This window comes from Ciconia boyciana, chromosome 13, assembly GCF_034638445.1.
Source record: "Ciconia boyciana chromosome 13, ASM3463844v1, whole genome shotgun sequence".
Classification (NCBI taxonomy): Eukaryota; Metazoa; Chordata; class Aves; order Ciconiiformes; family Ciconiidae; genus Ciconia; species Ciconia boyciana.
In genome coordinates, this window is record NC_132946.1 from 15,112,901 (window position 1) to 15,138,332 (window position 25,432).

The 25,432-nt window shown below is 36.3% G+C and overlaps 1 protein-coding gene across 9 annotated transcripts in view; it reads right to left on the reverse strand.

Annotated features, from left to right (window-relative positions):
• RBFOX1 (RNA binding fox-1 homolog 1) overlaps window positions 1–25,432 on the reverse strand; it is a 292,969-nt gene that overhangs the window by 92,808 nt on the left and 174,729 nt on the right. For all 9 annotated transcript variants that reach the window (XM_072877915.1, XM_072877924.1, XM_072877921.1 and 6 more), the window contains 2 exons: window positions 8,290–8,433; window positions 5,414–5,467 (listed from right to left, as the gene is read on the reverse strand). In XM_072877915.1, the coding sequence (XP_072734016.1) occupies window positions 5,414–5,467; window positions 8,290–8,433 (198 nt within the window). The remainder of the gene's footprint in view (window positions 1–5,413; window positions 5,468–8,289; window positions 8,434–25,432) is intronic.

The window sequence follows — 25,432 nt, forward strand, 5'->3', positions numbered from 1 at the left end:
TTAGAAAAATTATAATTGTATTGAGATGTGCAATAAATAAGCGACAAATGTGAACAAATTTTTTCTGTCATCAGTTAGATAATACCCTCTGAGAAATTCAAAGAATGATACCAAAAATACCTTTCTACATGTCACTACACAGGAAAATAAATCTAACAATAAGAAAATGAAAGTAAAATAAATTACAGTGTCTTCACACAGAAAAAAATGAACTAATGAGAAAAGAAAATGAACCACATTTTAATGACATGCAGATATCTCAACGAAATAAAAAACATGTGCACAAAATTCAACACTGAATGTCAATATACTCTAAAACATTGCCTACTTAATCATGCTGTTGTGATCATAAGAAACATTGTTCCCATGCAACACTAGGGTAACTTAAACTTTTGTCAAACTATACAGCCTTTACTTATTTTTTTATAAAAGAAAAAAAGAAAAGAAAACCACCAACAAAACAAAAGTACTTTTGGAACAAAGTAGAAACTTTCTTGTATTAACAGATCAAATAAAATCACATGATGTGAATAGAAAAAGAAACTCTGATAAAGGAATAAAAATGCAAACGTTTTGAATAAGTTTAACTCGTTCATTTACTATTTCTGTATCTTTCCACATATAGAACATGCAACTGGTAAAACTCCAGCCCATGTTAGTGGGACAGGAGAATACTCGAAAATACGAAACTCTGCCTATGACAAATGCTTTGCTTTACAGTTTTAGGCTAAACAAACATTTCCAATCCTACTAAAATTCTTTTTATTGTGCTAAGTTAAATTAAACACTGTTTACAATGGTAAATATTTTTGAAAAAATCAGACATCGAAAAACATTTTAGAAGCATACACCAACCCTTTGAAGTAATTCTTATGTTACCACTACAATGCCTTTGCATGCTTTCCCAAAGTCATCCGAACAAATAAGCTTCTATATCCTTGGTGTTTCATAACAAGAAACATTTGCAAGTTACACATGACCACTTTATAAAGAATAGGCACTGCTGCACATATTTGAGGTCTTACTACAACCTGTTTCTTTACTGTTACTTTAGTGTGAACTATGGAGTTAAAGCTTTCCTCTGTCCCGTTCCTCAGCAATAAGCCATGCATCATGTCTCCTCATTCTCCAGTCCATGCGCTAGCCTTTGTGGTCAGTATTCACCCACTTACTCTCTGCAGTTCTACCTATTATGTACATAGTGACTGATTAAAAAAAAAAAATATCGATAAAAAAGAAGGGGAAAAAAAAGGAAGTGAAGATATTTACACATTTATTTATACCTTTTATACAAAGAAGAATGGATACGAACTACAAAAGTAATTAATCAACAAAAAGAGTTAAGAAACTACCAGGATCATTATGCAAGTTATTTGGGTTATTTTACCTACTCAAAGAACACATTTCTTTATGCCAGCTCATAACATAGAAAGTGACATTTCTATACAGTAGGAGTTTATGTTCCATTCTCGTCAAAGTAGCTTAAACACAGTCTGCTGCCCTTTTCTCTTTTAAAGGCACACTGAAGCCTGAGCTCAGAAGTGTTCTATCAGCAGTTCCACCTCTAGCTGAAGCCATTCTCAGAACCCCTGATTCCATGCATTTTCTCCACTCTACCCTCCACAATTTTAGCACAAAGCCACGACCTTGCTTGTCACAAGACACTGAGGATGTAACTCTCTTTTCCCCAAAGCGCCAGGAGCGTTCGAGAGAAAGTAAATCCCCCTCCTCAGTACTAATCCCGATGTTTTAGATGCCTGCATAGGCTTTTCTTATACCTAAACTCATCCTCAACTTTAAACTTTTATTTCTTCTTCAACTGCTCCCTCCCATCCTGTAAGAGATGTGTAAAAAAATCCTCATAATTTAAGATGCCATAAAGAAAATTTCACAGCAGAAAACGTCACTGAAACTATTGATCCAACAAGCCCAGCTCCATGCAATCGCATAAATTCCCCCAATTCTGTCTGTTCCCCCCGCTCCCCCTGCTGAGCAACTGCCCCTTCTCAGAATTGCAAACATTCTGTGGGAGTTGTTTAGTCAAAATTTTGAATCAGTCTTCTTAGCTCCCAGCACTACCAGTTAATTTTTTTTTCAAACAACTGAAGGGAAAGATAAAAACCTAATTATATTAAAAAATTAGAAAAAGATATAAAGTAGAGCCACAAGCCAAGATAAGACAGGAGCTTCAAAGATTCTGAAAAGAATACTCATTGTAATTTTTTAATTTCTTATGTTGTACTTATTCTCATAATTAACACTATTTAAATTAAGCTCTTATTATTTAAGCAAATCTTTAATTTTACCTAGCTGACACAGAAACACAATCATAGAACACAGATTCATTCATCACACATTCAAATATCTACACAAACACGTTAACATTAACTTTATATACAGCTGATTCAACAGCTACTTTAGCTTAGTATACTATGTATTTTATTTACTGGTAATGTAAATTTCTGCATTTTATTTTTAAAGCCTGTCAAATGATTTAGTAGCCAAGTTAGTACGTGAGAAGGTTCTGTTTTAATTTGGGAGATGCTTTGGAGCTCTTCTTACTTGAAGAAATAGATGTTAATATACTAGATATATAGTAATACATATACACACAAACAGATTTACAAAAGTATATATGTAGTATATAGCTGCATAGAGCATTAATTTAAACTGTAAAAAAATGGTACTTGTTGATGTTCCTGTTCTTTGCAGCCTTGCAATTGTGACCAAGACAAAAGCCATTCACAGCTCCACGGAGAGCTTCAGTGTTAAACCAGCAGAGTAGCGTTAAAACATGCACAGTAGTGGAAGCTATATTTCAAATTGTCCTTCCACGATGAGTGGTAAACGCAGAGAAAGGTAAGTTACCAGCAGTTTTTAACGTTACTTTAATCAACAGCTTCAAGAACTGGCAAAGGTAAGCCTCATTTATTTAACACAGGTTGTAAGAAAGATCTACACCAAAACAATACTGAAATTCTTGCAATTCTTATAAAAAGAAGAGTTTCAAATGTCATCAGTGTTGCCACACAATTCTAGCAAAGTTATCTTAATTACTATTATGCCCCCAACCAAACAGAAATTTGTAGTACGAAACTTATATTGTTTTAGGGTTTCTTTTAGGGAGAGACTCCCTTCTGCAAAATTATTTTATACTTTATGGTGGTGCTGCAGCATTATGTTTTTTGAATCTGCAATTCCATTTTTCTTAATTATTACGGTAGGAAAATGAGCTTACTTCTGATGTTTTTGCAAGAATCTTTTTAAACATTAATTATTGGAATAAAAAGAAATAAACAAAAACAGAAACAAAAAAAATTTCTAGCAATTCTTTTATGCCAAACTGTAGCTAGCAATAAATTTGAATTTTGATCCTGTAAACTTTTTTACCTGTATTCAGTTTGAGACCACCTAGTAGGCCTTTCAGTTTCAGTGGGATTTTATGAAAACATAGATAAGCACTGCCAGGAACGGGACTTTAATCTGGTGCATCTTAAATCCTACAGAATGGACGTGAAATGATCAGATTAAAAAAAAAAAAAAAAGTTCCTCTTATTCCTAATCCTGTTTTTTAACTTTTTATTTAATTGAGAGAATCTAAAGGTACTTCTGCAAATCAAAATACTATGTAGCTATACCTGAAATAACTCTAAACAAGATGAGAAGCAGCATACCTAAGCAATGAGGTGCATCGCAGAACTGCTCTAAGTATCTTCAGCAGCTTACTCAAAGCCAGCTTGGATGCACCAACAGAGCGCTGGATAGTGTAAAGGTATTTCATAAGAGTAGGTCTTCAAGTCTCTAACACAAAGTGTGTAACTGAGGTATTGACATTACAAGCCTACCTAGAAAAACCTCTTCCTTGTGAAATCCTTTCTAGGAGCTTGTTTTTAGCACAAGGCACTGGGATATTTTCACTACTGCAAGGTCACTATTAAAAAAACCTCAATTCAGAAATACCTCCTCACCCACCCCCCAAATATCTTAAAAAAGCCTTATACTTATGCAGTCTGACGCAGACACGGTGGTTAAAAGTCCTACATATGTAAGATTTAATAGCTAAACAAATGTGTAAACCACCACCACCATGGCATGTGTACTCAGTTCAACTCCATCTTCAACAGAACCAGTCAAAGATGGCAAAGTTTGGGATGTCTTTTGAAATTTATAATACTATCCAGTAGAAGCAGGTTCTGGACAATCAACATCTTTTGCAAACACTATTGAACAGCCATAATTTAATGATAATAAATTTCAGCCAGAGTAGGAGATTCTAAGCCACCACGTTCCATACATTTTGGGTGTTTACTGAAAAAACAGTAGATGTTGCAATTGGGTTTGGGCTAGCAGGCAAGGTCACTCCTTAGTGAATGTCAGAATAATGTCGGAATATAAACCAGGAAATTTCAGCTATTCTATTTAAAAAAAAGGCGATGGCTTTAAATTTAGAATACAAATACAAACACATTAAGGGAAAAATTAACAGAATCAAAATATATCTGATTTAAGAGAGATTTATGATATATCTGATTCTTAAAAAATGACTGATTACAGTATGCCTATAATAGGAAAAGAATTCCATTGCTAATAATAAATCATATATAAGAGTTACAGGAAGACTGAAGCATTGGTGGATAAACATTCTAGTGTGTCTGACATGGGAGGCAAAGGAGAAAGATATCATGCATACGGCATATACAGAAACCCTTATAATGCAGCTGATATCATAGGTGAAGTATACTGGGCTACAGCTTTGCAGCAGCTAACGATGCTAATGCAGTCATAGCCATTCTTATCTTGCTTTATTTCTTAAGTATTGAATAAACTGAAGTATGCATTTAAGGCAAAGTAATTTTCAGAAAAAATTAAATGTTTGCAATACAATAAGAACTCTTTTAATCAAATAAATGTTAAAATAGATTGTTTTCAAAGGGTTGGTGTACTGAAGCTTTAACTACAGAGGAAAACATCTGCACTTAGATAATCTAGAACAATCACATATTTTCTCAGCTAATTACTAAAGAGGATAGTTATTAGGTATCATTATCATCTTTCATTTCAATAGGGGAAAAAATACCTGTACTAATACAAACCTGCCTACAAATATCTGTAAGTATGGACTCATCTTGTAAAATAAACAAGATAATTACCATTGAAGAATAAAGACAGCAGAAATCAACGTTCCCATAAAACAGATGACAGTTTGGAGTAGCTAAAATTACCCCCTTTAAAAGATACAAAATGAGTCCAATGATTTTCATGCTGCTTAGGAAACTGAATGACAGCTCAGAAGATGTTTTCACTAACATGGAATTTCAGATGTTATTTTTTACAGCAGTGCAGTTGTTTCCTTTTACTCATATAAATATTTTAAACAAATTAAAAAATTCCATGGGTGAATTCAACTGCTTACCTTTGAGCCTCGCTCATTAAAAATAATTTCAACATCTAAGATTTTACCAAATTGCTGCAAAGAAATAGAAAAGTTACATGAAAATAAGATAACTTCAACACTTCTATCATATACAGTACAAATGTTTGTTTCAGAAAATGGTGCACCACATAAAAAAGTTAAAGAATATAAAATCAAAGATAGTCAAGCATAAAAAAAGCCACATTGAAGAGGCACCAGATCAATATTACAACTAAATCGTATGTATCATTCCACTTGTCACTATCATTCCACATATGCATTTATGAACTTTAAGTTTAGTGAAACCACCTGACAAAGAGGAAATCATCATTAAACTGTGATCACAGTGAAGTGAAAGTCCCAAATTTCCTTTTTTTATTTTGTCTTTGTACATAGTAGGTTACTTCCTTGTGATCCATCCAGTCCAGCTGCCATCACCATTTTTTTCATACGTAATATACTACTGGTTAATTTGCTTGGAGTGCAATAAACATCACTAACAAGACAGGATTAACAGCTGCAGGAACACTGTCACCCTCTGGTCATCCTTCCCTCTGAAGAACCTTTGTTTCAGAAGACTTTTTGCAGATGCTTTCCAGGACAGGTAAAGGAGTTTGGTTACTTCTGCTTTACAGGAATAAGATTAAACCAGCTGGGAGTTTTGTCACTGGCCTCAAGGAGTGAGGATTTCTCTCCACCCTTGCTGAAAAGGGATAACCATTACTCCCTCAGCAATTCTTGTCTTATGAGAGTATAATTTGGAAAACTAGAATGGATACTTACTTGTTGGGGATTTTTCCCTGCTCAGAATTGCACTTTTATTGTGATATTAGTAGTAACTGTTATTACTATTGACCTTACAAGAGCACTCACAAACATCTAGGCATTGTTCACACACACAAAACTTGACCACAGGTGCTATCCCAAAGAAAAAGGCTCCATTGGACTTGCCTTAGTAAGAGAGTAAATGTTTGACTCGGGCAGTGTTTAGCTAGAACACTTTCTGATATGACACATTTTGTGATATGACACTGTAATGTATCAGTGGGTCATTTCTGTTATTTCGTATGTCATTAACAGGCAGAATGGATCAGTGTTAACACTGATAAGTGACACAATATATTAAATAAAAAGGCAGAAATTAGAGGCGGGCAAATGAAGAGTAATCTAACAATAGTCCAAGGAACTGCAGAAATGAGCCTATACCTCAGTATTTTAATATATAATAATTACAGGCCAGAAAGGACAGTATTCCTTCTCTAGCTTATTAAAGTTGGTTATGAAAATCAACCATCATTTGTTATCCCTTGGCTTATTTTATGTTCTTGCATTCACCATCTAATTAATGTTTTAACTGCAACTTTAGCCTAAAAGCAGGCATTGACTTAATGTTTAAACAATCCTCCTCTGCTGTATTTATGTCCATGTAAAAAGATCATCTGCTATGTGTATAATGTGGTCATGATGCAGTGTTACCATATTTCATATCAGATATTTCAACTCACACTTGCAGAAATTTAATACTTCTATCAAATCAGAAGCTAAAAGTTTACTGTTACCAAGTCATTCTAAAGCTGGAAAACTCTAGCCATTCTCTGGTGTTAGTCTTTTGAGACCTAAGACTTAGAAATATTGAAACAAAATGTAGTTTTTATTCACTTATAAATTACTACAATCCTTCAAAAAAAAAACAACCAACTTTTCATTTAATGTACTTTCAAATAAAATCCATCTATTTTAAGTGGTTTGTTTAATTTAAATAAATTTGCATATTTCTCCCTAGAGTGTTAATTATTATGCCTTCTGCTATTTTGCTGATGTGCTGTAAGCTGCATTTAGGGGACGTTACTTGTAGCAAGTCAGATACGGCAAAACAGTCACTCTCATTTCCCAATACTATACCAGGATTCTTTTTCCAGCGACTGTTCCCTTCACTTCATACAAATAAATACTGAAAAACAGAATGTCTTAATTCACATACAAAGACATTAGAAGAACTTAAAAATCTGAACTGAACATGAAAGATGGAGACAAGTATAGTGCCATGAAGTACTTGATGCTGCACTGTATAACAAACTGTAACGCAGAAGAGAGTTAAATTTTAGTGAGTCAGAAATAAGAAAGCAAGAGGAACACAAATACTTAAGACTACTAATTGGGAAAAGGAAAACCTGGGTTCTAATAGCTGTTCAAGCACTATTTCTAGATTTTATTTAGTGACATTTCAAAATAAACCTGAGTTCTTGGAGCAGGCAGAAGAAACCAGGTCTAACCTCTCATGGTCATGAGCCTACAATTGATGGCATGTATGAGATGTGTGAAACACAGCCAATGCACATGAAGGTATCTAATGGCCTGGGCAAAAGCAAAAATTGAGAAACTTATAGAAGCTTACAGACCTACAATACCTGTCGGGACGGGTGAGGATTCCTACTCCTGGACTTCCTGCTTAAATTCAGCCCATGTCTTACTTCTATAGATTTGGGTCCCTTGCTCATGAGGTCAAGCATTGACTACTTTACATCATGCTCTCCAAAATCAATAAATATAGGCATATAAATCCAGATGTGTACAGCAGGAATATATATGCATTCAATATTTAGGCCAATGTAGGTAGCTTTCTTTGAATGTAATACAAAACAGCACAAAACACAGAATACACTCATCTGTATCACATACAGCAGAATCAGTAGAATTTCTTTTCCCAGTTGTGACTGGCAAATCAGATGTTTGGTTATAAACAAATGAAAAGAGAATCTTTACTGAAAATGGTTAAATAGCCTAAATCAGAGATACTGCTCTCATGGTTGCCTATAATCTGAAATACCTATTGCAATGCAAATATAAAAAAGCATAAATAAAGTATGAGTACTTACACCAAACATTTGTCTAAGATCTGGATCCCGGAATCTGAATGGTATATTTGAGACGTGAAGCCGTTTTGGCTGTGATTTGTTTTCTGTGTTTTCAGAAGGTTGTGTCTGTTGCTGGCCATCGGTCTGTGCTGCATCATCTGTCTGCTAAAAGGGTAAAGCAAAATAAAGTAAAGCAGACTGTAAGTATTTCTGCCATTTTAATATAAAGTGGTGGCCTTAAATTCTCAAAAAAAAAAAAGACTAAAAAGGAGTTAAATCTGCTCAGACAAAGTTACTGAAGAATACCAGAGGTTGAAATACATGAAAGCCAAATTCATTTCTGTATCCGTCTCAACAGTATACGTTTTCAGTGTTATTTTTAACATGTATTTGGAATAAAATGGAGAATAGGAAGGAGATTATTATTTGTTGATTTTCTTAGCTATTTTTAAAAAATGAATAAATATGTCTTCCTATATTATAAGACTGTTGAAACCCCTTTAACCTCATTGGTGTTTGCCAATGGAAGAAACTAACTGAATCTCCATGTCCAAATAACAGCCTACTTGCAGAAGCAAGCAATACACTTTCAAATAAGATTAGTACTTTCATTCAGAGGCCACTGGGACTTCTACGCAGGAGGTAGGTAACACATCACATCCTAGTTGCCATTTCATAAGCAGTGCTAATGGGCACTAGAGGGTCATTTTGTCTAGAAAAATGGTCACCATTATGGAAAAGGCCTTGAGTTGTGAAAGGGAACAGAAGTATAATCAGTGGTGAAGGTTGCCTGACATAAAAGTGAGACCTGGAATCAAAGTTTTACAGATTTTCTTTCTCACCAAAATCAGATCCTATCATGGTACTTTTTACAGGGATACTGTTCCCTAGTTTTAAAATGCTATTTTATAATTGAAGGACATTGCTGTGTATTACAATTTAACAAACAAACAGAATTATAAACCCCTAAAGAGATTAGGAAAAAACATCATGTCCTTCATCCAAAAAGTAAAACTAACCAATGCTGGTCTATCAGTATATTACAGAAATTTCTGGGCTGTGTTCTTTAATGATATCATACAGTGCCTAATTAATCACTGTGTGTACAGCACACATTCACTAGACAAAGATTTTGCATAGGTATGCAAACCTATATAGTTATTTTCTTCCGCACTGGTAGAGGGGATTTGGAAAAAAAGAAGAGGAAAGAAAATAGTTGAATGAAACTACAAGGATCATCTTACAACTGTTACTCTATTTTCTCTGTCCTTCCTCTTCCTTCTGAGCATATTCATCTTCCAAGCATTCATTTTTCTCTTTTGTTCTAATGTTACAGTTCAGCTTGTCTTTCTGACTTTTTTCATTTAAAAAAAAAAAAAAGAAATCTTCCATTTCCTGCTAGTATTAAATTTCTTTTAAGAGACAACAGTTTTAAGCAAAATAAAAATGGTTAAATAAAATAAACCTTACCACACAGTTTTAGTACCAATAAGCCTGTTAAGGAGGAAGCAAAAGAACTCAAACAGAATACATAACTTACATCAGCAATAGCTACATATAAATTTAATTCTAGCAAGTTAAATGCAACATCATCTTCCCCAGTAAATGCAAATGTTCTCAAATTCAAAGTACAAACATCTACAATTTCCTGCATTGCCTATACTTCTGTGCTAAGAACACTTCACAAACAAAGGTTCTTATCATTCCTGCAGAAGCATCAGTTCATCAGCAGTGTCTACATTTCATGGGATATGATGATACTCGTACACAAATACAAACTTCTATGTGCACTAAAGAAGGATTTTCAAGTGATCCAAACAAGGAACTGGGAACAGCTCAAGTGTAAACCTAAAACTGAGTCAGTGCCACCACATCTCTCATCTGCTACCCCCCGAACTCACAGGCAGCGTCCCACAAACTAAACAGTTCATCCTTACAGATTTCTAGTGATTTAAATACTAAACATGCTGTATAGCTGTTAAGAGACAAAAACATGTTCCATGCTAATCTCTTGCTATCTAAAACCAACTCAAAATTTCAAAATTTAGATTTTAGACAACTGTTCCATCCATAAATACCACAGAGATTACTTTCTACCTTCAGGCCTTAAAAGGAGAGAAATACGAAGGAAATCTGGCGTATGAGAGCAGGTGGGGGATGAAGGACTGGAAACTCTTGAAATACAACACTCCAGAAGAATTTAAGGTCAATTAGATTAATCTGAAGAGAATTAAAGAATTCTGAAGGTGCTGTTCAGCTTCAGAAACAAAGGCTGCCCCAGGAAGAAATTATATAATCAGCGTACTGTATCAGTACAAATTGGAAAGAGTAATTTCTGTTCATTGTATTAATATAAATGATGAGAAACAAGGAGAAGGAGGGTTGAACCGTGCACTATTAGCATATCAAAACATCAGGAGCAACTTCCGTACCAAGAAGCTGAAATTGCCAACAGAAAGCCAGTGAGGTTTCTGAAGATGATGCTAAAATGAAGGATGAATTATGGTGAAGTGGGTAAATCCAGGTACTGTTATTTTCTGGGTATTTCTTTTTGATTTTACCACTTTCGTTCACAGAAGCCTGAAATTTACAGTTTCAGCAAAGAATGTCTCAGAGTTTGGGCAGTGAAGACTGAAAACCAGAAACTTCAGAAAGTCACTATCATCAAAGATTCATACCTGTAAATGCCCTTAAAGAAGTTTGTGGCAGAATTAACAGAGCTAAACCATTTAAAATATATTAAAAGGCTTGACAATGTAACAGTGTCTTTACAAAGCATATTATCATCCAGAAATCTACGGATGAGCCTGGGAGATTTGGAGAAGGATAACTGCAAATTGAAATTGGAATGTGACGCTTATACAAAACATTTCCAAGTAACACCAAGGAGGTAAAATACACACAGGACAGAGGACAGGCTGGATTTTGCAAAATCCCAGAAAGGAAAGTTTCAAAGCCCTGTGGACTCAAAGAGCTAGAATAAAATTTACCTTACACATAAATAATACATTTCAAGAGAATATTTCATTGCTAGAGGATCTAAAGACTGGTGTTTGATATTTCTTTAAAAATTAACTGAAGTTGGTATAGGACATTAGCCTCGCTACATCCCTGCAGTCTAGTGTACAATCAGTACAAGTCCTGATCTGTTATGGGTTTGGTCTCTTTCAATACCCTCTCCTGACTCAATCAAGCAAATTATTATGCTTTATGCAAAACAAATAAATAAATAACCCCCCTAAGCCTTATCGTTATACAGAAATTACATAAAAGGGAGTATAGGCTGTGTGTTTTTTCACATATGACCTAATTTTTTGAGTACAAAGCTGTATCAGAGTTACTTTCACATATCAAAAAGTCATGAATTTAACTTTGTGAAGAGATCACAATTCATAAACCACCTATTCAACACGTTTTACTGCTGGAACTATCTGCTATCTGGTGGTCCTTGCTTTTCCTTGTGTGTGTATTGGGTTTTTTTTCCTACAGAAGACGCAATGTAAATTCATATACACATTCTGATCCATTATAATCTTCTTTATGGAACTTCTCTCTAACCAGTGATTTTCCATGCTGTATTTGTGCAGTTTGTTATTGCTGTGTAAACACCTTGCATTTGATGGTTTTGAATAGCATCTTATTTTTCCAGATGATACCTACAATTTATCAAGATTATTTTGAATTCGAATCCTGTCCTGCAATGTACTTGCAGTCCTTCCCCGCTTGGTATTGTTGCAAATTTAATAAGTATACATTCTATTCCATCATTCAGATCATTAATAAAAATACTGAAAAACACTGAGTCACCACAAATCCCTGCAGAACTCCTTTTAATAAATCTTCTCATTTTGATAGCAAGCTACTTCTTAAACACAGTTTCTAGTTTTCCACCCAGCCTATTGTAGTTGCATGTTTACCATATTTCCCAGCTTGCTTAAAAGCATGTCTTGTGTGAAAGTGTCAAAGCCTTATGAAAAGTGAAATATAGCTTTCAAGGCTTTTCCTCTGCCCACAAGGCCACTGTAGAAGTAAAAGACTGTATCTTTGTGACAAATCCGTGCTGATGGCTATTCTTATTGTACTTTCAGGTGTTACAAATGCAGTGTGCATTTCCTTGTTCCAGTATTTTCCTAGGACTGAAACTCTGATGACAGCACATCCCTTTTAGCCTATATAACCAACACTTTTCTCTCCCTCCTCTTTAAACACTGGCATTACATCTCCTCTGCTCCAGTTCTCCAGTACCTCTACTCATTCTCCACAAGGTAACAGAGACAGACACTAGTGGCTCCAAAATATTATCAGTTTAATCTTTAAATACCTTGGAACGGAGCTAATTAGAAACAGTTAACTGAAAAAACCCAACCACACCTAACCTACCTGAATATTCTTTAATTGGTTTCTTCCCTCTTAGAGACTGACAACTTTTTTGACAGTTGGGAAATTATTGTAATAATCACCTGGCTGAGGCTGACTTCTACAGTGAGGAATCATGCAAAGAAGAAAGGTTCTCTTACCCTTCTTCCCAAGATTGTATTTCATATTCACTCTCAAAGATTCCCTCTAGCCTGGCATTAACTATCAGCTTCTCCAACCCGGCTCGAATCCCCTCTAGAAGAACCTCTCTCCTGGTTGCTTTTTCTACGTTCAGTCGCAGAACTTGTCACCAGCACATTCCAATAGCAATCTCAATTGACTGGCTGCAGGAAGCATCAATGAGCCTGTAAAGTTCCTAAACATTTCTAGAACACTACATCATGCTCCATAACTGTTAAAGCTATTACAAAAAAAATCCAGCATGTGACAGTTCAAATAATTTTAAAATAAGCTGTTTTTCTAAACAGGTAGACCAAGAACTAAAGCTACAAATGCACTGGGAGCTGAAAGCACTGGTAATACAGACCCTTAGTGCTACAAGAAATCTGTGGTAACTGCAGGTTCTCAGCACCCTTGAAAATTCCTACAGATTGGCTTTTTTCCTATGCATGTCAGTCAGCACTGTATCAGGTTAGTTTGTAGCTCTGAGGTTTAAGACGCTATTTGTCATCTTCACCAAAAGGTCATTTCCACCGATTTGCGGCATGGCTTTTTTTCTGGTTCCACTGAGAACGTATTTCTAATTTTAAAAACCTAATAAACAGTTACATATTTTAGCAGATTATTGATGAGTATTGCCTGGAGGGAACCACAGGATGAAAACTTTGGCATCCTATTGACTATAAAAATGACAGACGCTGCTACAAAATCTTATTTATGTAAAAACGTTTGCTATGGATATTTATTAATACACAATTGCACACAATTGCAAGTTTCCAGCACCATTTTATGTTATAAATGTTAAAATAAGTTGCTGAAACTTGAATCCTTTAACGACTGTTGATTGCATTTGCAGGCACTTCATACAGAATTGAGATGTTCAATTTTCCATAATAATTTCTAGCTCAATCGATATATATGAGCTAAACAAGTTTAATCTTGGCGAAATTTAATTTAGCTATGGACAACATTCAGAGAAAATCACGTGAGGCATGCCTACATCTCTACGCAGAAATATGTCTTCATATGTCAATTTTAATTTATCATTTCAGAGAATAAATATTCCTCTCTATCTTAAGACCCTGTGTCATGGTATTATTATTCGTTGATAGTTCTCTTTATAGTTCACTTTTCTCTTGACCTTTGTCCAGTCTTATTCAATACATACATATCTCCATTTTAATAAAAATGTTTTGCCTTATCATCTCATAAATATTGAAGAGAAACTATTTAACACAAAAAATGAGGAAATATATCTAACCCCTCAGAGAAACAAACACCATGAAACCAACTTCTTGAGCTATCCAATTTAAATGAAAAAGATATGTTCATAATATTGCCTAAGTATAGAATCATATTAATATTTATCACTTAAATTATCAAATCGGCTACCAGAAGCGTGTGGAGGTGTAAATAATAACAAAGATTTTAAGAAAACTAGTACTAAAATCAGATGCCCTTGTATACGATCTTTCATTAAAATATCTGAAGTAATTCTCTGCCAGTTTGAAATATACTCAGGAAAAAATGACACAGAAAAGAAAATCCTTCACTAGTCTGCATTCAGAAAACATTGTTACTGAAGCTAATGCAAGTTACATCTGATATAGAACTTCCCTTTGAGTCTCAGTTGTCTTCAATATTTATCCATATTTTATAGGAATTTGTTTCTACTGATTTGCTCTTCTCTCTCTCTTTCAGTGCGTCACCACCTAGGGCTGTCATACTCCTTGCCTTTTCTGCCCAAATCACACATACTGCTTTTGGTTCCCATTCCACCACATATTTGCAATTATAGAATATTAAAGAATCTTAATATATGATAGTCTTAAAACTTATAATGAAAGTTATAAATACAGAATACAGAAATAGAAGACCAAATTCTCACATACACAGACATAAATTGAGATGAACTCTCTCTACTTCAGTGAGCTACTGAAGGTTTAGGTGTTAGAATAAATTAAAATTTAAACCATTCTTACAGGTAAGCAAACCCAAATCAAAGAGGGTGTTTCAGAAAATGCTTTTATATTTCATATAAGACACTTTCAGTATAAATATACAGTATACTTTTTAAGCAAATCCATCATCAGGACAGCTGAAATAAAATCTAATGTTTTGTAAATAAATTATCTTTACCAAAATACTAATTTTTAATCTCCTTAACTCAGTTCTAGAAACAGAAATCTTCTATTCTTGAAAGACTTCACTCAAATTCTTAAAAAGACTTCACACTGAAGTCAAGTTCTTAAAATCAATTTAAAACACTATTTATTTTGGCCAGCCTAGTTTTTCCACAACTGTCACTATTACCAATTCTTCCGTTTTCACTGAGAGGAGGTTAAATGCAATGAAAAATGGGGAGTGCCAGTTATGTTGCAAGTTTTTAGAAGTTTAGTGGTTGAAGAAGTTCCTTCTAGCAACTGGCAACAGGCATGCATGATTCTTAACAAAATTTGTTTTGTAGTGACTTTGCAAATGCGTGTAGTGGCCTGCGCTGTACTCCGGAAGCACCTGTGGAGCATATCTAGTTCTTTAAGAGCTGTGCTCCTTTTGGGGCAAGTGAACCATGAAGAGTCCTAGATCATTCCCTCTCACAATCACAGAACACATGATCCAGTGTGTTGCCTCAGGATCGACCTGCACTACGAATTTCTGATATCGGAAGAAGCTACTATAATTTACCAAAAAAGCCATAATTTAACTGAAAAGAACCATTTTCTAAAACATTTCAGCAAATAAATTTTTTTGTTTTACTTTCTAGCTTTTTCCCAAGAATTTTAAAAGTGTATAAAAGTGAACAAAACTGCTAAACAAGATGTTCTTCTGGATAAAATAGGAAATTTTAAAATTTCCTATCTGGAGAAAATATTATCTCCCCCCACCTATTTTTAAGACCTCACTAATCCAAATTTGCAATACATTTCACCTAGAAATATATTATTGGGGGGCGGGGAAGTATGCTTTAAAACCTTCATCCAGGTCTAACACAAACCCATTTCCCAGGTTACTCCTGCCTGGACACAAGAGTGTCACCTCCCATCCTTAGCACTTGTGGCAAAGGCACCGCATGCAATAAAACAGAATGTTCAGTGACCCTGAACTCAGAGAGGGCCTTGTGTGTACCGTTTGGGCAGAAAAACCAATTCCATTCTCCATCCCAGCAAATACAAATTTTCTGTATCCCCTTCCGTCTATTACTGAAGACAGTCCGTCCTATAATGTTTCTTACACTGGAATTGTGTTACACTTTCCTTCCATTCTTTTTCATTGACTAATCTCTTTCATTTTCTACACAACAATGGTGGTGTAGACAAAATCTTTCACCCTCAAACCCTGTTTTAAATGTAATGAAACGCTGTCACAGAATAGCGGTTTGCATGCCACTACAAAAAGAACGCTGTCCTCAATCTCAGCTTTTAAAGAGTAAATGGATCAGTAGGAATGCCTAAAATTGAACTAAACCTATTATCTCTTCCTGGACAAACTGAAAATATGTTGTATTAGAATAACTTGAAAAAGCTTTACCAAGTCTTGATCATTCTTCTATAATCTGTAAACAAATACAAATTGGTTGCACATTTTTTAAACCCACACCAAGTCTAGAGGAAGAACAGCCTAATTCTAGTAGGAATAACCTGTAAAATATTTACAGGAAGAAAAAGAAAGAGAAGAAAAGCAATACATTATTTTTTAAAATATATTCAATGCCAAACTTAGTGCTACACTGAGTTTCTCATGTATACATACCTGCATAAAGGTAAAGCTCTTTAGAATTTTAAATTTTAAAAAAAGCTCATTAAATTAAAAAAAAAAAAAAAAGGCGCAAAACAGCACCTGTTTTTTCCTGCTGCACCAATCAAGTTATTTCTCAGAGAGAAAGAGCTTGTGAATGTCTTCTAGGCATTATTTGATTAAGTTGACAATATTATGTGAGCAATGGTTGAGTACCCACTGTGCTGTACTTTTGACCAAATTGATTTGTGTAATGAACACTTGCTCTGTCTCTTCTCTAGCCTGAACAGGGCTCTTGATTTAACCAGTGGTGCTGGAAGCCAAGTGAATTTACAGCCCCCACAGTCATTCTCTCTCAATCTGGAGAGAATAGCAGCAGCAGTACATGAGCAAGCATAACTCAATACATTGTGCTATAAGCGCAGAAAATAATATCAGAGAGCTCTGCAATATACCTGTTTGATTTGATTTGTAAACCTGATAAAAAAGCAATCGAGAAAAGTTCAGCAGAAAAAAATATATATGCGTCCTGAGCAAAAATGTAACCATACTGAATGTGTACAAAGAACTGAAAAAATCATGCATAGTAAATCAACTTCATACTTTCCTTAGATAATATTGCACATTTTCCATTTAAAAAGGGTCTAGATTCTGAAAAGTTACCTTTCCATTAAAAAGTGAGCAAAGAGAATCATTTAAAACTGAGTTTGGGACTTTCTGAAAATACAGTTTCCCGAGCATACTACAAATGGTGTACTGACAAATGCGATGGGCTTGTACCTTTCCTGGTTTCTTAAGCAGATTGACTGATTAATTAATCATAGCGGTTTTGATAAATTTATATTCTGAAAAGTCCCAGCCCTGCAATGTGCTTCCCAGAGGCGTAACAACATAGAGGAAAAGGAGTTATCTACGCAGATACATCTGTTTGTACTTAAATGTTTACACAAAGGTGTACACGTGAAAAAATTTCTATCACTGTGCTTTTTTACAACTGTGATAAACATTACCAGAAGTATCAATGACTTTTCTTGTCGACTGCATCTCTGTTATCCTTTTCTCATGAGTAAAGATCAATAGTAAAGTCTCATTGCTTTCAGGATATTACAAGGTGAGATTATTTTTTCAAATGAGTTCTAAAGATAAGAATATTTTTAAGTATCTCATCCTGCAAGGCATGCAGCTCATGCTCCATCAATTTATCCCCTTAAGAATCCATCTCTGAAGACAACGTGCACCGTTCTTTGTGCTGAACTAGTGCAAAGTGCACACAGATGTGGGACTTGACATTACGCACAAAGAAATGTAATAGTATAATCATGACTGCATTTGATAATGCTGCTAAATTTCCAGTGTAACTGTGAATAATTCGTACTCTAGGAATGCTTGGTTTCAGAGATACTGGGACTTAAACCCTGCAGGGGAAACCCTGACCCTTTTGTTTTCAGTGGTAAAATTCCCTTTTACTTCAGCTGCGTCAGAACTTCACCCCAATATTATACCCACTTGACAAAATAATTTCACCATTCCCATTAATTTCATTCAATTTCCCAGATTACAAAAGGTATAATGTTCCTGTTTTCATATCCTTTACAAAAACATTTTACTATCCAAAGAACCAAATGAAAACAAACCAAAGCACGCACTTTGCCACCATACCCTATCACAGTTCTGAAAAGAAAGATACAGAGCAGCCAAGTCCCTGTTTTGCGAGGCCATCTTGTCCTGTCTCTAAAGCACTGAGCCATCACACTGGCTACTGTCCAGTCTATTAGTGCGTAAGAGCAGTCCTCCCTTCCATTTCACTACTGGCAAAAGTATGTTAGATGTTCACTTGTGCCTATTATTCTTATTAATAATATACATCTTTCAAAGTTGAGACAAAATGTGAGACACATACGCTTAGCTTGCAAGCTGTATGTCATTTTGGTGACCCAAGTGATGAAGCTGGACAGACTAGCAAGCCTGATTGCTTTGTACGGACAGAACAGATTTATTCATAACATTGTGCTTCACAAGAAAGCAACTGCTTCATGTAGAATGGCATTTAGAAACAAAGGCAAGAGAAAGTGGCTGCTCTTCTGTATGAGCTAGTCCAAAATTCTAACAACCTAATGAAAGTATTTGCCTTAATTAAGTCACGTGTCAGACAAGGAAGTTCACCTTTCTTTTCTCCCAGACATAGGGGACCAGAATAGCCCCTACACAATTCCAGTTCCGCATGTCTCATACTACATTCAATAGAAGTGCATGTGGTCTGAGCAGTAATGGAGTCTGACAACAAAAGCTTTATTGAGGCAGCGAGAAAGGTGATCAACGATGCGCCCATACGGCAACTCACCCAATCACCGATATCAAACACCAGATCATAAGCGATGCCATGGCTCTGGTGGGCTGCCAGTGACACTTGGTGTCCAGGTCATCTGGCAGCAACAGCCAATCGTGCAAATGCCTTTTGAATGTGGGCAAGAGTCACGCCACCCCTCCACTCCACCAGCAGCAGTGTGATTTGAGAGAATCATACCTTGCATGAATAAGGTGGGCAGCATCCTGCCTACACTGCTGATGTTGGTCAGAGGCAGGGTGTTGGCAGTCTGTCTACACTGCCGATATTGGCCAAGGGGCAGGGTGTCAGGAGGCAGGGTGTCAGTGCACCTTTTTTAATTTAAGTGAGGAGAGACAACCACCTCCTCTCTGGAATATTTTATGTTAGAGGTCCTTGATCAGGCAGATGAATACAATTTACTACCAGGAAGACAATGGAAGGTGGCTGACTCTGACTGGGACATTTGTTTTCAATATACTGCAACATACAAGCATACCCCGGTAGAATCCCTTAATCCAATTTACAGGCAAATGAAAAAGAACCTGAATCATTTTGTGCTTTGCTTCAGCAGTTTCTATGGTTCCTGCTATTGAACATGCTTTGGGGCTTCAGCGTACTGGGTATTGTTCCAGGTTGAGGACTTTAAAGCAGTACTGATTATTCCTTTCGTTTCTAGATGGATGCATTCTGGATGCTGATACCACAGGCTACAAGAAAGTACTGCTATTATTGTCATAGCTTATGCATAGAAAGCTAGCAGCCTAAATAAGAGATCATTAATTTTGAGGACAGATAGGAGCAATAAGATAGGTTTCTTAAGCTTCTGGTACTGCAGGGCAACCAAAGAGTTATTAATTACTTGGCTACATTAATTATTTCCACAATCTATCTTCCTTAACAATATGGAATATAGCCCTTGCATAGTGCTTTACGTTTACATTGCTGGCTCATCATTTTTCTTCTAAAATAGTCAGCAGGATATCAGGGAATAGCATATCAATCATGTTTGGAGTGGAATCACCGGAAACCATAGATGTTTTGGATTCTGAACATGTTGTCTCAAAACTTAGGCAAAATTTGCTGGTATAAAAAGCAGATATCTTTTTAAAAATAATAATCATTATAGGTTTTAATAGAGTTTTGAGTAACTAAGCAGTTGCCAAGTTCAGTTAAGGACACCCAGTTGACATCAGCATATTGATAACGTGAAATGGGAGAAGGAATTATAGTAGGTTGCCTTAATGAATTATTTATTATTTGCATTGATTCTATAACTATTTCTGACCACCTACTGATCCCATCCATGAAAATCACAACAACAACAATTAACAAAACCGTTCGCTAATCAGCTGCATCCTGGCTCCATTAGCCAAGAAGGAAATGCATACACTCTATGCACATTTTTAGAAGTTCATTCTACATCTACAAAACTACATTATTGTGACATTTTCACAGGATATTTTCACTAATTCCTTGGGTTTATCCTTAAAAAAATTTAAGCAGACACACTAGGAAACATTTTACTGGTCAAAGGACAAAAGCATTAATTTAATCCAAATGAAACATCTTAAGCAGTGATACACAGACACAAAGAAATATTCAATTAATTTTGTTATTCCTCTTTCATCTATTAGTCAGAAGACTATTATTTTTGATATAATTCTTGTTGCTCTCTCAAAGGACTTCAATAGCAGGAAAGAAGTGTTTAAAAATAACTTGTTTCAATACTTGAAAGACTCACGTAAGATCAAGACAGGCAACAAATGAAAATGTATTAAAAAAATACCATGATAATAAATACAGAAATCTTGATTAGAATTGATTAAAGGTTTTTTATCATTTGAATGGGAGCTCTAGCTTCACACCGCACAAGCTTGTTTGATAAATCCATCAAAGTATTACAACAACAAAAAGCTATCAGTACCCTCAGCACTAAAAAATTACTTGTTGGTGTCATTTTTGCCCACAAATTACTCGACACAGTTACATCCTAAATTAATCTCCGTTATTTCTCTCATGATGGAGCTTGTTTCCTCTTATGTGCCTAAAAAGAAACATCATGCTAAGGGTGTGGTCTCACAATAAACTAAAACCTCAATGACACACCTGACACAAAGTCCTGCCTTTTGCGCCACCTTGGGACTCGGGTTCCTTCCACCCCGCTTGTATAGATGACTGTTGGTTCAGACCCATCGATCCAACTGGAAACTTACACTTCATAAAATGACTTTGTGAGCTGATCCAATTCACAAGTGAAGAAAGGGACATAAATGTGTAGATGATGTTGGGTAAGAGAAAGCTGGAGGACAAGCCTATTCTTTTCTATGGCAGCACAGCCTTAGGTCACCTGAAGCCAGTTTGGAAACTGCCACTCACCCCGACCACAGAGAAGGACTTCAGGGATTATGGAGTTATACAGATAAATTATATAAAACAGGAGTTGAAATGCTTCCTCTGGAAGTATTAATGGGGAATGGATATGATATGTTCTAAATATCCAAAAATACAGATCTGCCATCTAAAAATGTGTACCAGTAAGTAAGAAAGTTTAAGTGAAGAGGGGTAAAATAGATGAAGAAATATAGAAATGTTTTATAAAGCTTACAGGTAAATATGCCTAACAATTATGAAAGTTATAAAACACCTTCTAAGTTACACTTCGAAAGGCAATCACACACTGGCAATAAATCAGGACACAATGCTCTTGAGACCAAGACTTTCTGACTGATGCAAAGCTTGTGCAATAACATGGTTACTGGAAATCCACTTGTTCTCCCTAAATAAGTTCTCCTATCCAACTCAGTTATTATGTTAATATATGAAGAAATTATTCACAAAACAACATAACTCAATACACAGGAAGGGGACTGTACTTTTACGTGTGGTCATTCATTCATGCACAAGCATCACTGTTATAAAATAGAATGAGATCCTTTTCTTAAATGTTCAAATTAGCTTAAAAACTCTTGCAAGTATTATCCCTCATAAATCAACATTATAAAAGGTTGTAAAGCTGCAATAGGGCTTATTTAATTTTTGTTCTGGTAACAGGCTCTATCTAGACAAAAATATCTTTTAAAGTCTGTGACTACCTTGTGCAATGCTGTGACATTTAATGATATTTATCCAAATGAAAAATCATTCATGAAATACTATGCTACATAGCTTCAAAGGACATTATTTTCTTTAAAAGAAAGGGAAGAAGTGTCTTTAGATGGAACATTTGCAGGTTTGGCTAGGAAGAGTTGTTTAGAAAGCAATGTTTACCCTCAGCTGGAATCAATGTACTCTAGTTTCTGGAATTCCCCCCCTGAACTAGACCTATGTCATGCATGCAAAGTCCCTCTTTGTAAGAGTTGTGTTGACACAACCAACTGCTGAGTGAACTTGCGAGAGCAGAGTTTCATGCTGAGAGAGAATGGTTGATTGCTACAGTGCAAGCTCATGAAAAGAGACGTGACAGCATGATAAAAGGTTTTTCATTGTTTGACCCCTCACCTATTCCTGAATTCCTGCTGTGACTTTCCATTTGCTCACTTGCATGTCTTAGCCCAAGGAGTCAATTCTTGAACCCTCTGAAACACAGAAGAATTTGAGGGTTCTCCACGTCACAAAAATACACTTTCTAAATCACATTGCTCTTTTTATACTGAGCTGTACACCAACTTAACTACCAGCAGTTCAGCTCCTATGCAGGATAGTAATTTTTCAAACTTAGTTTACTGCCATTCCATGAAAAAGTAGCTGGATTTGTTTTCCTTATTGGTTATGTTTGGTACTCTCATATCTTAGCATGTTGCAACCAAATGCAAGCAGCATTTCAAAACAGATAAAATGTTTTGAATGGAAAAGCATGTCTGTGCCTGCTGTGTTCTGAATCCTTTCTACAGAATACTAGATGCGCTATCACAGTCAATGGAACGTGCCTGAAGTTTTCCGCTCGCCCCACCAAAGTCAGAGAATTCCACGTCATGGAACATTATGCTTTACGTAAATCAGAAGCAGACTTTTTCATCCTTCTCTTCGAGTTCATCCAACAGCTTTCCTTCATTAATGCGGAAAATGATTTAAAGTTTTAGAAAATATCCCTTCTTCCTTTCCTTCTCCCACTTAAATAAAAAAAAAGAAAAATCTAAAGAGCACTGGATGGTTCAATGAATTTGTAAAGGGTTTAAAGCACCAATTCAAATTGAGCTGTGAATGCTAAATCTTAACGGTGAATTCTGCTTGATCGTATGAATGCTGCTTGTTACAAAGCTTCACCAATGCAGCTTTTACTGCGGAACTGGGCAACCACTTTGATTACTGATACTCAAGTTTAAGGAAACATCTATTGAAGAAGTCGAAACAGAACTCAGATCCCCTTGAAATCAGGTTTTCCTTTGCTGGAAAAAAGAAGTTCTCAGGAAAGAGGGCAAAGAAAACATTCTCTAATAGCAACCCTTGAACCAGGAGAGTTGGCACTGAGAGTTTAAAGCTATTTCCTATCTTTCCCTATTTCTCACAACAAGCTTGCCAACAGACCTCTTCCCTTGTTCATCCTCAAGCACAGCAACCAGAAATTCCTCAGCCAAGATATACCTGTTTTCATCTAACATCTGTACAGAGAAGCCATTAGCTATAATAGTGTCAAACAGTTCTGCTATCTTCAGGAATCAGTACAGGATTTTACAGCCACGCTGCCTCAGCCATTATTTAGAGTTTCAACTTCTCTTGAATTCTCAGAAATGAGACTCAGTCTAGCAATGTTGTTTGCAGATGAAACAAAACTGGGTGGAGTGACCGATACACCAGAGGGTTGTGCTGCCACGCAGAGGGACCTCGACATGCTATAGAAATAGGCCAAGAGTAACCTCATGAAGTTCAACAAAGGGAAGGGCAAAGTCCTGCACTTGGGGAGGAACAACCCCATGCACAGGGGAGTGACTGGCTGAAAAGCAGCTCTGCAGAAAAAGACATGGGAGTCCTGGAAGACAAATGGAATATGAGTCAGCAATGTGTGAGGGATTGGAGCATCTGATAAACAAGGAAAGAACGGGAGAGCTGGGACTGTTCAGCCTGGAAAAGAGAAGACTTGGAGGGGTCTTATCAATGTGCATAAATACTGGATGGGAGGGAGTAAAGATGAATAGACTCTTGTCAATGGTGCCCAGTGACAAGACAAGAGGCAATGAGCAAAAGCTGAAGTACAGGACATTCTGTTTAGATGCTGGGAAAAAAAAAATCCTGTGAGAGTGATCTAACACTAGAATAAATTTCCCAGAGAGCTTGTGGAGCTCCATCCTTAGAGGTATTCAACACCCGACTGAACACAGTCCTGAGCAACGTACTCTGGTTGATCCTGCTTGATTTGTCAGCAAAACAAGATCAGGTCCAGTGATGATAATCAGGCTAGGACACAGCCCAGCGATCAGCAGGCAGGCACACAGTGATGGGGCAGACCTGCGGTCATAACAGGACAGAGTAGATCCATCAGCAGGTCAGCGTCCGCTTCAGCAGGCCCAAGGCCGGGCAGGGCAGGGCTGCGCTGCAGACCAGTGCTCCTGCACCGTCGCTGGGGGCCCTGGCGGGACTGCCCGGGGGCCCTGGGCCCTGCGTGGAGCCTGCTGGGAAGGCCAGGGCAGGCCGAGCAGGGCCGGTATGGCCTAGGAGTGCCCCCAGGGCCCTGACAAGGATCAATTCATAACGCGTGGTGCCAGAATATCATACGAAAACAGCACGCAAAGGAAGATGATCTAAAAAGGGAGTGGGAAAAAATCTTCATTTGGGTGGGTGAAAATTTCTGGCTTGACAGAAATTAGTGCTCTTGTGCTCTGCAAATTAGGTACATAAATGCATTTTATTCTTACATAACAGACCGGTTCTCCTTTTCTGACTCATAGCTGCTCACTTTAATCAATATGCTTTTGTTTTTAGTTTAACAGTACTGCATTAAGTGGATTCTTTTATTTTGAATACTGTCATCAACAATAAAGTTTCTGCAGACCAAATTTATGCCCTCCAATTCAATGATGTAAATCCACTTTCTTTTGATTATTTTTCATCTGCACCTGTCCAGCCTCGCAGTATTGAGAATGCTGTTCAAATTTACCTCACTTGGTTCACAATTCTGTTGTGGGTGCATATGAAGGAAAAGAATATGACGTGTAGTCTCTAAGCCATGTCACCTCCAAAAAAACTAATTTACTAACTGGACAAAGTACTTGCTATTGCTATCATTGATGCATTAATAATGTAATACAATAATGATAAGATTTGGAGTTCATTTTCCAACAGAACTTAAGTCTAAACAGGTGAGATAACTAAACTGATTTTTTTATGTTACTTATAGGGAACAACCCACACAACAAAAAATTCTAACAATATCAGCAACAGCTCTGAGTTGCTCTTTGCAATTATCTGGGCCAATCTTGCATTCTCTGCACACACTATTTCTTCTGAAAAAGTAGTTTCAAATACCAGGCTTCACAAATGTAATCATGCAAATGGTTAGCCTGATCCAGCATCTGACATCAAGGACTTCAAAAGATGCAAGAAAGGCAATTCTAGAAAGGCAACTGTTCAGCA